This window comes from Trachurus trachurus (assembly GCF_905171665.1).
Source record: "Trachurus trachurus genome assembly, chromosome: 17".
Classification (NCBI taxonomy): Eukaryota; Metazoa; Chordata; class Actinopteri; order Carangiformes; family Carangidae; genus Trachurus; species Trachurus trachurus.
Genome location: NC_139900.1, coordinates 2,728,324 through 2,741,564, shown reverse-complemented (window position 1 = coordinate 2,741,564; position 13,241 = coordinate 2,728,324). Strand labels below are relative to the sequence as shown.

Sequence of the window (13,241 nt, the reverse complement as noted above, 5' to 3'; positions counted from 1 at the left end):
CAACCATGAATGAGTTCGCCTCAGTTTCACGTGATTGTCACTGTCAGCCTGTTAGAAAAACATTTTACTGACCCCAGCTGAGACGCTGAGACCCCCCCCCCCCCCCCCTCTCAAAAACAAAAACTCTTCGGATCTGAACGATTCACACAAGTCACCTAATTGGTCATGAAAAAAGCGAGTTTCACTTTTCGGTGCGCTGTTTGCATCCATGTGTTAAAGCGAAGTGTTTTCACTACATTTATGAGCCTCCGCACCGTGAAATTCTTTGACCGGTGCAAGACAGACTCATGTTTTCATTCATCAAGAATTAAAGTCAGAGGTTGGAAGACGATCACATACCGTCGTAGTTCCCACCATAAACGGAGATTCATACGGCGGCGTTATTCTCATGACTCGCCACGAAACCGAAAGTAAAGAAACGCTGGTCGGCTCGCCCAGCATTTCCACCACCACTAATAATAACAAAATAACGACAGAGACAGAACCATAGATTTATCTAAAATGGACCATTAACAAGTGGTAACGGAGATTCATCCACATTAATGTGAGACTTTTTATAACCAAATAGAAACTCCTGGTTGTCCCTTTAAAGGCTTGGACTGTAAAACTACATAGATACACACCTGGCCAAAACATCATCCAGATGTTCGATTACAACACAACGACGACATCTTCAGTGATCAACCTGCTGTCAGCCACACACACACACACACACACACACACACACAGGTACCTGAACCTCAGCGTCTTGGCTCGGCGCAGCAGAGAAGATGAACCGTCCATCAGGAATCAGAGTCAGAGCCGACTGAGGGACGCACTCAGTGTGTGTGTGTGTGTGTGTGTGTGTGTGTGTGTGTGTGTGTGTGTGTGTGTGTGTGTGTATAAAGCATTATCCTCCTGTCCAGCTGGCTCTACATTCTGTCGACTATAAAAGCCGCAGCAGCAACAACAACACACTCCACTCTCACTGCGTCGATATCCTCCACACACACACACACACACACACACACACACACACACACACGACAGATTAAAAACTACTGGAGTTGGAGTTGATCAGGAGTCGATCGATCAATAGAGTTCATTGATTAGATCTGATTGGACGTGACGACGTCAGATGGTGAAGGTCAGGACGGGTTCATCGTCTCCATCTTCACAGCGATCGACCAATCAGATTCAAATTCTAATAGCCTTTATTGTCATTGCAACAAACAAAGTGCAACGAGATTTGTGATCCAACTACAGACGCAGCGATCGACCATTTTTGGAGCTTTTCATCGTTCATGACGTGATGTTTATAGAGACAAGATCACAGACACTAACACACAGAGCTCAAGACTAACGATCAGCTGACTGAACCCAACATGATGAGACACAAAAAAAGGGCGGGACTTCCTGTCACACCAACCAATCACAGCTGGAAGGGAAGAGGAGGAGGGAGAGGAGAAAGAAAGAAAGAAAGAAAGAAAGAAAGAAAGAAAGAAAGAAAGAAAGAAAGAAAGAAAGAAAGAAAGAAAGAAAGAAAGAAAGAAAGATGAAGAGGAAGAGGTAGTGGAGGAGGAAGAGGAGGAAGAAGGAGGAAGAAGCGGAAGAGGTGGAGGATGAAGAAGAGGAGGAAGAAAGAAATAAAGAAAGAAAGAGGATGGAAGAGGATGGAAAGGGAGGAAGAAAAGGAAGTGAAGGAGGAAGAGGAAGAAGAAATAAAGAAAGAGGAGGAAGAAAAGGAAGTGGAGGAGTGAGGAGGAGGAGGATGAGGAAGAAAAGACAGATGAGGAAGAGGAGGATGAAGAGGAGGAGAAAGAGGAGGAAGAAAGAAAGATGAGGAAGAAAAGGAAGTGATGGAGGAGGAGGAGGAGGAGGAGGAGGATGAGGAAATAGACAGAAAGAAAGAAAGAAAGAGGAAGAGAAGGAGGAAGAAAAGGAAGTGATGGAGGAGGAAGAGGAGGATGAAGAGGAGAAGAAGAGGAGGAGGAGGAGGAAGAAGATGAAGAAGAGGAGTAGTGAGGAGGAGGAAGAGGAGGAGGAGGAAGAGGTGGAAGAGGAAGAAGAAGAGGAAGAAGAGGAAGAGGAGGAGGAAGATGAGGAAGAGGAAGAAGATGAAGAAGAGGAAGAGGAGGAAGAAGAAGAGTGAAGGAGGAGGAGGAAGAAGAGGAGGAAGAGGAAGAGAAGGAGGAAGAAGATGAAGAAGAGGAAGAGGAGGAAGAAGAAGAGGAGGAAGAGGAAGAGAAGGAGGAAGAAATGGAAGTGAAGGAGGAGTGAGGAGGAAAAAGAATGAAGAAGGAGAGGAAGAAGAGGAAGAGGAGGATGAAGAGGAAGTGGAGGAAGAGGAGGATGAAGAGGAGGAGGAGGAAGTGGAGGAAGAGGAGGATGAAGAGGAGGAGGAGGAAGTGGAGGAAGAGGAGGATGAAGATGAAGAGAAGAAGGAAGAAATGGAAGTGAAGGAGGAGGAGGAAGAGGAGGAGGAAGTGAAGGAGGAGGAGGAGGAGGAGGAGGAAGAAGAGGAAGAGGAAGAAGAGGAAGAAGAGGAAGAGTGAGAGTGAGCGTAGTTACCGGTCGTTGTCGGGCCGTAGCGACGGCAGCTTGAAGCTGGTGTTTCTGTCCAGTTTGGTTTGACTCTTGGTCCTCTTGATGGAGCCTTTCAGCCGCTTACTGAAGAAGCCCTGAGACACACACACACACACACACACAGAGATCAATAACAGATCAATAACCTCTATCAGCTGCTGATCGCTCCTCTCCTCTGATTGGCTGACTGGTCGCTCCTCTCCTCTGATTGGCTGGCTGGCTGCTCTCCTCTACAGTGATGCTGCAGGGGGGCGGGGCTTAGTGCCACAGCTTCGTTGTGACTAGAGAGGAACGACACTAGGGATGTCACGATTATACATTTTCTTGGTCCGATTATTGTCAGAGAAATAATCACAGTGTTACGATTATCACGATTATTATGCACTAATTAATTTCACAACACTATGAATGTGTAAAATCAAATATAGTCAAAATATAACTACATTACTCACTGTTTACACAATTTTTTTAATTTAAGGACATTTATCAAGGGGGCAGTTGTGGGTCTGAGAAGTGAAGCTCACTTCCGCGTTCAAAAAACTGCAATCCCCCCGGCTTCCTCTGGGGGCTGGTGTCAGAAGGGAGCATTCCCCATAGACCCCCATGTTAAAATCACCCACTTTACATCCTCAATAAACATGTTAAAAGCCTGGTTTTAAATTTTTTTTTAACTCTATCGTTTTACTGTTATTAGGTTAAAACTCTGGCCAATTAGGGCGCGGAAACGTTGAGTGACAGGTCCGAGCAGCTCCGTGGACAGCTGCTTCGAGGCCAGTGGGCGGGTTCTCGGCCGGCCAATCCAACATGGCGCTGTTCAGGCCGCCATGTTGGAGTCACAAAAACGACTCCCCACAACCAATGGGGGACGTCACGGACGCTACGTCCATTCTTTTTACAGTCTATGACATTTATAGATCACCCACGTTAATAGCATCATTGAGGACCCTTTATTGATGAATATTAAAGGGATAGTTCACCCAAATTTTAAATTGCACTCATTATCTCCTCCCCCTCATGTGGACTAAGGGCTGGGAGAAGTTTCAGAGTCCTCCGTGGCTTCTCTGAGTTACAGGGGGTCTCGGCGTAGCAGTGCATGTCCATATAACGGTTGCAAATGGATACCAACTGTCTTCATAACAAAAAGACACACCAAAAAACATCCAAATACCTTTGTAGCGGAAGCTTCTCGAAGCTCCTCTTCCGGTTCGTCATATTTGGACGAACCGGGAAGAGGAGCTTCGAGAAGCTTCCGCTACAAAACAAGCTTGAAAAATTGACTTATTTAATTTGTTTCGGGACAATTTCGCATTTCGGGGCTTCAATACAAGACGGACATTACAGACGAGCAGCATGGAGGTATTTGGATGTTTTTCGGTGTGTCTTTTTGTTATGAAGACAGTTGGTATCCATTTGCAACCGTTATATGGACATGCACTGCTACGCCGAGACCCCCTGTAACTCAGAGAAGCCACGGAGGACTCTGAAACTTCACCAAGCCCTTAGTCCACATGAGGGGGAGGAGATAATGAGTGAAATTTCAATTTTGGATGAACTATCCCTTTGAGCTATCTACATTTTGTAATAAACACATTCTAAGTATAATCTGATATGACCAAGACACCTTAAAACAAAAACACGGCCGTTTCACCAATTTAGCAGCAAGTGGGCAACACACATACATTGGAGTGAATGGGTTTTCTGGGCGCTTTTGCAATACCCATATCCTGCCACTAGGGGGCAAAACCCTTAAACCCTTAAACCCTTAAACCCTTAAACCCTTAACACGGGAGTCAATGGAGGTGTCGTTACTCTCTTTTACTGTGCTCTAGTTGTGACATCACAAAGTCTATTGATCCTGTTGATCATCATCATCGCTCTCCAGGGACAGAGTCGCCGCCGCCGCCACGACTCAGCTCCCAGCATGCACTCTGTCTGTCTGACTGACTGACTGAGGTATAAATAGAGTCTGTGAAGATGCCACACACACTTTTCTCTTTTTATTCCTTTATTGTTCCAGTTTCATTTCCTGCTGAGTCACACACAACCAACAGGACAGGCTGATGATGCCATCCCATAATACTCCCCCCGTGCTCCCTGCTGGCTGGCTGGCTGGTTTGTTGGTTTGACTCACCGGGACTTTGAAGGGGGACGAGTTGGGGTTGTCGACGGCGACGCTCTTCTCCGAACTCCCCAGACCAGAAATGCTGCGTCTCCTCGGAGACCGCTCCGACGACACTTCTGGAGAGAGAGAGAGAGAAGAGCTTCATCATTATCATCATCATCATCAATAACGTCATTGATCTGATCAGGTCATGATTGGCCCCGATTTTTATTTTTATTTTTATTTTTTAAATATTGTGCAATGTGCATTTTTTCGCCTTTTTTACATACAGAGAGTCCAGGTTTTGAAAAGGGTTTAAGTTCACTTTATTTTATTTTTATAAGTATATTTTTGGGCATTTTCACCTTTTATTTGATAGCACAGTATAGATAGACAGGAAAGGGGGAGGCAGAGAAAGGGGGAATGACATGCAGGAAAGGTCTGCCCGACGCGGGACTCGAACCGGGGCACGCCTGCGTTGAGGACTGTAGCCTCTACATGGGGCGGCCACTTTAACCACTGCGCCACGCACCACCCCATGGAGTATGTTAAAGGGATAGTAGCATTTTTTTAAGTGTGGTTGTATGATCTCCAAATAGCTACTTTAATTGCAGTAGAAGACTCTCTGCACTCCTCCCGTTAGCAACGCCAGCCCATAATAGCCCTGCCCAGAGATTTACAACATACAGTGTTGTGAACAGACCCAAAGAAACAGCCTATTTTCGTGGCCTAAAAGAGGTTTTACCTGAAAAAAACTACACAGTTCCATTGTTCACTATAATATAATTTTTTCCAGCCCCTCAAAGTGCAGGAAAAACACAGTTTTTATTTGGACCTAACCAACTCACGTATCCCTCCGCCCAGGGTTAGCGCCCGCCGATCAGCAGTTGGTTAGGTCCAAATAAAAACTGTGTTTTTCCTGCACTTTGAGGGGTTAGGGTTAGTAGTGTCAGTAGACGTGGGACCGGTTCAGCAACAGTTTACAATCACATCAATGAAGAGGAAACACACAGCTGGTTCACTTCCTGTCCAGAGTCATGACATCACTTCCTGTCCACACAGAATCTCTGGCAAAATGTAGTGAACATCCGATGGTCACTAACCGGAGCAAGATATCCCATCATGCATTGCGGTCATGAATCGCCGTTACCACAGAGGCCCAGAGCGACCGGTGTAGCTACCAGATAAATGCAGTAGTGACCGGTGTAGCTACCAGATAAATGCAGTAGTGACCGGTGTAGCTACCAGATAAATGCAAGTAGTGACCGGTGTAGCTACCAAATAAATGCAGTAGTGACCGGTGTAGCTACCAAATAAATGCAGTAGTGACCGGTGTAGCTACCAAATAAATGAAGTAGCGACCGGTGTAGCTACCAGATAAATGCAGTAGTGACCGGTGTAGCTACCAAATAAATGCAGTAGTGACCGGTGTAGCTACCAAATAAATGCAGGTAGTGACCGGTGTAGCTACCAAATAAATGCAGTAGTGACCGGTGTAGCTACCAAATAAATGCAGTAGTGACCGGTGTAGCTACCAAATAAATGCAAGTAGTGACCGGTGTAGCTACCAAATAAATGCAAGTAGTGACCGGTGTAGCTACCAAATAAATGCAAGTAGTGACCGGTGTAGCTACCAAATAAATGCAAGTAGTGACCGGTGTAGCTACCAAATAAATGCAGTAGTAACTGGTGTAGCTACCAAATAAATGCAGTAGTGACCGGTGTAGCTACCAAATAAATGCAGGTAGTGACCGGTGTAGCTACCAAATAAATGCAGTAGTGACCGGTGTAGCTACCAAATAAATGCAAGTAGCGACCGGTGTAGCTACCAAATAAATGCAAGTAGCGACCGGTGTAGCTACCAAATAAATGCAAGTAGTGACCGGTGTAGCTACCAAATAAATGCAAGTAGTGACCGGTGTAGCTACCAAATAAATGCAAGTAGCGACCGGTGTAGCTACCAAATAAATGCAAGTAGTGATCGGTGTAGCTACCAAATAAATGCAAGTAGTGACCGGTGTAGCTACCAAATAAATGAAGTAGTGACCGGTGTAGCTACCAAATAAATGCAAGTAGTGACCGGTGTAGCTACCAAATAAATGCAGTAGTAACTGGTGTAGCTACCAAATAAATGCAGTAGTGACCGGTGTAGCTACCAAATAAATGCAGGTAGTGACCGGTGTAGCTACCAAATAAATGCAGTAGTGACCGGTGTAGCTACCAAATAAATGCAAGTAGCGACCGGTGTAGCTACCAAATAAATGCAAGTAGCGACCGGTGTAGCTACCAAATAAATGCAAGTAGTGACCGGTGTAGCTACCAAATAAATGCAAGTAGTGACCGGTGTAGCTACCAAATAAATGCAAGTAGCGACCGGTGTAGCTACCAAATAAATGCAAGTAGTGATCGGTGTAGCTACCAAATAAATGCAAGTAGTGATCGGTGTAGCTACCAAATAAATGCAAGTAGTGACCGGTGTAGCTACCAAATAAATGAAGTAGTGACCGGTGTAGCTACCAAATAAATGCAAGTAGTGCAGCAGCCTCAATAAATGTGTTATATGTATTGCCGCTTAATATATTGCTTTACTCCTCTTTTTATGTTGGTACCTATACACCCGTAGGTCTATGCTACACCGGCCCTGGTTGTATCTATGGTACCTACACCGGCCGTTACCATGGTTGTATCCATGGTACCTGCACCAGCCGTTACGATCGCGGTCGGAACTTTTTAATAACGCGACGTAATACGTCACTAACTGTGCGGCGGAGTAGTGTCTGAAAGTGTTTTTTTATTTGACCAGTGAGTCACTATATTGAATTCACTATATAGTGAGTAGGGAGGAGGGAATGAGTGAGTGATTTAGGACACAGCCTCAGTCCGTCCACAGTTTCACCCATTCACAGATCATTTTAGCTGCTCGTTTCCTGAGACACAACTCCTCTTCCTCCTCTGACCTGATCGACCACCAATCCATCGATCAGTCATCAATACTCTCAGTCTCATCGATCGACTCATTTTCCTCTTTTCCTTTTAACAATCGTCACATTTTCACCTTCGGATCACAACATTAACGACAAGAACCACAACACAACACACACACACACACACACACACAGCTGTTCTCCATCACAAACACGATGCATTCAAGTCCAGCTCAGCCTCTCTGTACAGACAGCAGCAGCGGCCACTTTAAACATTAAACCACCGCGCTGTTTCTCTTCTTCTGCAGCAAAGCAAATAAATAAATAATAAACTGATAATAATAAATAAATAGAATAAAATGAATGATACTAAGCAGAACCGAGGCAGCGTGTCTCAGTTGTCGGAGGGACAGTGAACGCACCACAGCAGCACAGCAGCACAGCAGCAGCAGCCGGCGGCGTCAGCGTTTATCAGCTTCCTGCAAAGTGCTGGATCAAGTTGCAGCAGCAGCAGCAGCAGCAGAGACGAGGACGAGGCCATCGCCATCCCATAGCATAGCAAAGCATCGCCACGGGAGACGGGGACAAACTTTCATGCAACAACACCCCCCCCTCTCCTCCCCCCTTCTTCCTCCCCCTCTTCCTCCCTCCTCTTCCCTCCTTCCTGCTGCTCTGACACCGGTGATGGAGAAACAGCAGCGTGAAGATGATGATGTCGCTCCTGTTTCTCCATCATCATCATCATCATCATCATCATCATCATCATCATCATCATCAACCGAAGAGACAAAGTTGTTGTTGTCGCGGCAACAGGGAGGAAGTCAGGTCGGACAGGTCGGTCACATGACACACACACACACACACAGCGAGAGAGAGAGAGAGAGAGAGAGAGAGAGGAGAAGATACCTCGGTCGCAGCTGTTCCCCATCATCTGAGGAGACGACACACACACACACACACGCACACACACACACACACACACACACACACACACACACACACGGAGAGTCAGAGTCCGACGGGATTGGCCGAAGCAGCCGCCACCTGTCAGCCAATCAGGTTAAGCGGCGAGCAGCGGCGGCGGCGGTGGCGTCCGTCGGTCCGTCTTCGTCCCGTGAACATCCTCGCTCGACTTTGGCGTCCTCCTCTTCCTCCTCCTCCTCCTCCTCTCCCTCCTCCTCTTCCTCCTCCTCTCCCTCTCCCTCCTCCTCTTCCTCCTCCTCCCCCTCTCCCTCCTCAGCACCGCATCCTCCTCCTCTCACATCTCTGCCCTTCTCCTCCCTCGCTCTCCGCACTCAGCAGTAATTCTAAACCTCTCTCTCCCTTTCCTCTCTCTGTTTCTCTTTCCTCTCTCTCCTCTTCCTCTCTCTCTCTCTCTCTCCTTTTCCTCTCTCTCTATCTCTGTTTCTCTTTCCTCTTCCTCTCTCTCTCTATCTCTCCTCTTCCTCTCTCTATATCTCTCCTTTTCCTCTCTCTATCTCTGTTTCTCTTTCCACTCTCTCTATCTCTGTTTCTCTTTCCTCTGTCTCTCCATCTCTGTTTCTCTTTCCTCTCGCTCTGTTTCTCTTTCCTCTCTCTCTCTCTGTCTCTCTCTTCTCCTCTCCTCTCTTTCTCTCCTCCTCCCTCTCTCTCTCAGAGCTTCATGGTTTTACCGCATTTATTCAATCAATCCCTCCAACTCCTCTGTTCTGTTTCTGTGTCTGTCCTTCCTCTCGTCTTCCTCCTCCTCTCTGCAGACGCTCCTCTCCTCCTCCTCTCTCTCTCTCTCTCTGCAGCAGCTCAGTCGTAGCCTCTCTCTCTCTCTCTCCCTCCCTCTCTTCTCTTCTTCTCCCTCTCTCTCTCCCTCCGTTGCCGCGGCGCTCGGAGGATAATTACTAAATAAGTTTCCCTTCAGCCGCCTGATGTGGGACACAACTCTGGGGGCTTCGGCTATTAGCTCTGAGTGTGTGTGTCGATGTGTGTGTGTCAGTCAGTGTGTGACAATGTGTGTGTGTCAGTCAGAGTGTGTGTGTGTGTGTGTGTGTGTGTGTGTGTGTGTGTCCTTGTCATCAGAGCTGCAGCAACAATAATGATCCTGTTGTTCCTCCTCATCACGTCAGAGTGAGACCTCCGACTTTTTTTTTTTAGAAAAACTAGGTTCAAACGACCAGTTACCACACAGAGTTGTTTTAGAGGGAAATTCATGCAAAACCGCTGATGCATCACGTTGCCTTCAGGGACAGTTTTTCATCAAGCAGTCTCTGCAAAGACCTTAATATTAAAATCTATGTGTATGTTTGACTATGTGGATGTACATATGTGTAGCTACCAAATAAATGCAGTAGTGACCGGTGTAGCTACCAAATAAATGCAAGTAGTGACCGGTGTGGCTACCAAATAAATGCAAGTAGCGACCGGTGTAGCTACCAAATAAATGCAGTAGTGACCGGTGTAGCTACCAAATAAATGCAAGTAGTGACCGGTGTAGCTACCAAATAAATGCAAGTAGTGACCAGTGTAGCTACCAAATAAATGCAAGTAGTGACCGGTGTAGCTACCAAATAAATGCAAGTAGTGACCGGTGTAGCTACCAAATAAATGCAAGTAGTGACCGGTGTAGCTACCAAATAAATGAGGTAGTGACCGTAACTATAGTGTGGATCTGTCACTTTTTTTTTTTTTTTTTTAGAAAAACTAGGTTCAAACGACGGTTTAGAGGGAAATTCATGCAAAACAGTGATGCACGTTGCCTTCAGGGACAGTTTTTCATCAAGCAGTCTCTGCAAAGACCTTAATATTACAGTAAATATATGTATCTCTGTAAAATATATGTGACCTTAATATTAAAAAATTTAAATCTATGTGTATGTTTGACTATGTGGGTGTACATATGTGTAGCAAGCACGCTTATGTGTATGTTTGTGCAGGTAAGCACATATATGTGCAACAAATACCCACTAATGTCAGTGAAGACAGATTGCTGCTTTTTCACTTATTTTTTTATTGATTTAGATTTTTTGATTTTTGTTTGCTTGTTTGTCTTATAGTATATATATATATGGGTTAAACAAAAAAAAGAAGGAAGAAAGAAACTGTATGAGTCACCCCATCATTGATATTGTTTCAGGATGGATATTTTTGTTGTTGCATCCTTTTTGTTAATTTATTGGAAATAAAAACATATAAAAAAAATAAAAAAAAATAAAAAAATAAAGCAGTCTCTGCATTTCCCCCTAAAACAACTCTGTGTGGTAACGTTGTGTTATTATCTCATAGCGTGGTGAATGTGCAGGTCACAACTTGTCCACCAGAGCGTTGTGGAGTTGTTGGATTGTGTATTTGATGAGTTTGATGAGGTGAAACCAAGAAATCCTATAATGAGCCTCCGTAGCGTAGCTCTGAGCAGCTCACGGCTCTGCTCCGCCGTTCTAAAAACAGCTTGCACCGACAATTAAAGATAATGAACCTACTGCTATGACTATAGGGATTATTATGGCAATGGGCCAGTTTGAAAAAATGTTGAACTATCCCTTTAAACTCCTCAGACTTCTGTTCTTTAAATCAGCTGCAGTTTGATGTTGTTTCATCTAATTATTATGGTCTGTACGGTGTCATGAAGGCGCCTTGTTACTACTATCATCATTATTATTATTGGATGTTTGCTGAGCAGCTGTGAACATCTGTGCCGCCCTCTGCTGGACCAATCAGGAGCTGCAGCCTCACCTGCTGAGTCATGATGTCACAGCCTGGACCTCTCACACACACACACACACACACACACACACACACACACACACACACACAGACGTCTGTCGTAACCGTGTGTGTGTGTGTGTGTGTCAGGTGTGTGTGTGTGTGTGTGTGTGTGTGTGTGTGTGTGTGTGTGTGACAGGTGTGTGTGTGTGTGTGTGTGTGTGTGTGTGTGTGTGTGTGTGTGACGTAACAGAGAATGAGAGGAATGTTGGGAATGTTTGAGGCTGAAACCTGGTGAGTGGACACACCTGACAGACACACACACACACACCTGACACACACACACACCTGACAGACACACACACACACACACACACACACACACCTGACACACACACAGTTAATCCTCAGCTTTGTGTCGGCGCTGGAGCTTCAACAGGTCCGGCTGCTTCTCACCGTCATAACACACACACACACACACACACACACACACACACACACACACACACACACACACACACACACACACACACACACACACACACACACACACACACACACACACACACACACACACACACACACACACACACACACAGAGAGACATTCACTTCCTGAGGAACGTCCCGCCACAATAAAAGTGTGTCAGAGTGTGAGAGTGTGTGAGGGTCCAGATGCTGTAACCATGAATGGAACAGCACTTATACCCACTCTCACCACACGTTACCTTGACAACAACATGTTTTTAACCCCGCCCTTGGACCGATAATTTACCGTTTACTTTCAACACGCACAAGGTGTGTGAGGGGGACGGACTCAAAACAAACTGTTCCCGGATCAGATCTGATCAAATCATCATCAATAATAATCACAAACTGCACGTTTATACTGACAGGAAACTTCTTCTTTTTCTTTCTTTCTTTTTTTGTTGCTGCTCCTGTTCATTAACAATAAAGAGACCAGCGGAGCTCACTCTGACTACGTGTGTTAATCTACTTCTTTTTTTCTTTCTTTTTTTTTTTACACTCGCGTTCCGACGGCATCCCATGTGTTCGACTTCACAACACTATGAACTGTGGGTAATTCCCCTATAGTCTAGTAATTTTAAGCCAAAAAAGGGGTCAACGTTGAACAAATTGCAACAGAAGCAAACCAAACCAAAATTTTGTATCCTCAACATGTCCTGAGTGGGGGAAAAAAGCCCCAAAGAATCCCATTAGGGGAAAGTTTAGAAAAAGACCCAAATATAGCCCATTCATACGCCTATTCATTATTTTTCTCATGTGAACAGGGTAAAATTTTTAACCTTTAGATATCTCCATGAAAATTACTGAGTTGATTACTTACATTAAGACAAACAAAAAATGTATTACAAGTTTTTTGATTTTCTTTGTTAACATGAGCAAATGTGCATAAATTTGCATAAATTCCACCGTTTTGACGGCACATGGTCCCTTTACGAACCTCTGGAGTCGACTCATTCCAATTTTCATGCTGGTACCACCACAGCACCTTTATGTATACACACATGTGCCGTGTACACAGAAATAGTAATGTTTCTTCAATCATTTCAGATTTGTCTAAACGGTGATAGGGCGTGAAAAATATGATATATAGCTAAACTCTCATTCGTTACTATTGATCTCATTAGCGCCTCTGAGTCAGTGAGTCCGTGAGCGGTCGGATTTGGAACTGGGCCTTCGACTCCTTCGGTCTCACTCCTCCACCCTCGTTACCACGGTTACCCTGTGTCAACAACACTGCAGGGTGTGTGTGTGTGTAGGAGACGGGATGACATCATCAGACTTCTGAACTGAACTGAGGTCGTGTTGTGTCGCACACACACATCAACAAGTATTCAAACTATGTGTGTGTGTGTGTGTGTTGCAGCCGCCTCCTCTCGTGCTTCACATTCCTCTGATGTGTTAACGTTGTTGTCAGACCACAGTGTTGCCATAATGATCTAAAGGATCAATAAT

General features: G+C 45.2%; 1 protein-coding gene and 1 pseudogene across 6 annotated transcripts in view; one reads left to right on the top strand and one right to left on the bottom strand.

Moving 5' to 3' along the window:
* Positions 1-13,241, bottom strand: part of rasal2 (RAS protein activator like 2) — a 104,142-nt gene that overhangs the window by 35,903 nt on the left and 54,998 nt on the right. For all 5 annotated transcript variants that reach the window (XM_083991586.1, XM_083991587.1, XM_083991584.1 and 2 more), the window contains 2 exons: positions 4,697-4,803; positions 2,551-2,660 (listed from right to left, as the gene is read on the bottom strand). In XM_083991586.1, coding sequence (XP_083847712.1) covers positions 2,551-2,660; positions 4,697-4,803 — 217 coding nt within the window. The remainder of the gene's footprint in view (positions 1-2,550; positions 2,661-4,696; positions 4,804-13,241) is intronic.
* Positions 1,653-2,259, top strand: LOC311000014 (annotated as a pseudogene). Its single transcript has 2 exons — positions 1,653-1,791; positions 2,120-2,259. The product of its transcript is annotated as an uncharacterized misc_RNA (transcript).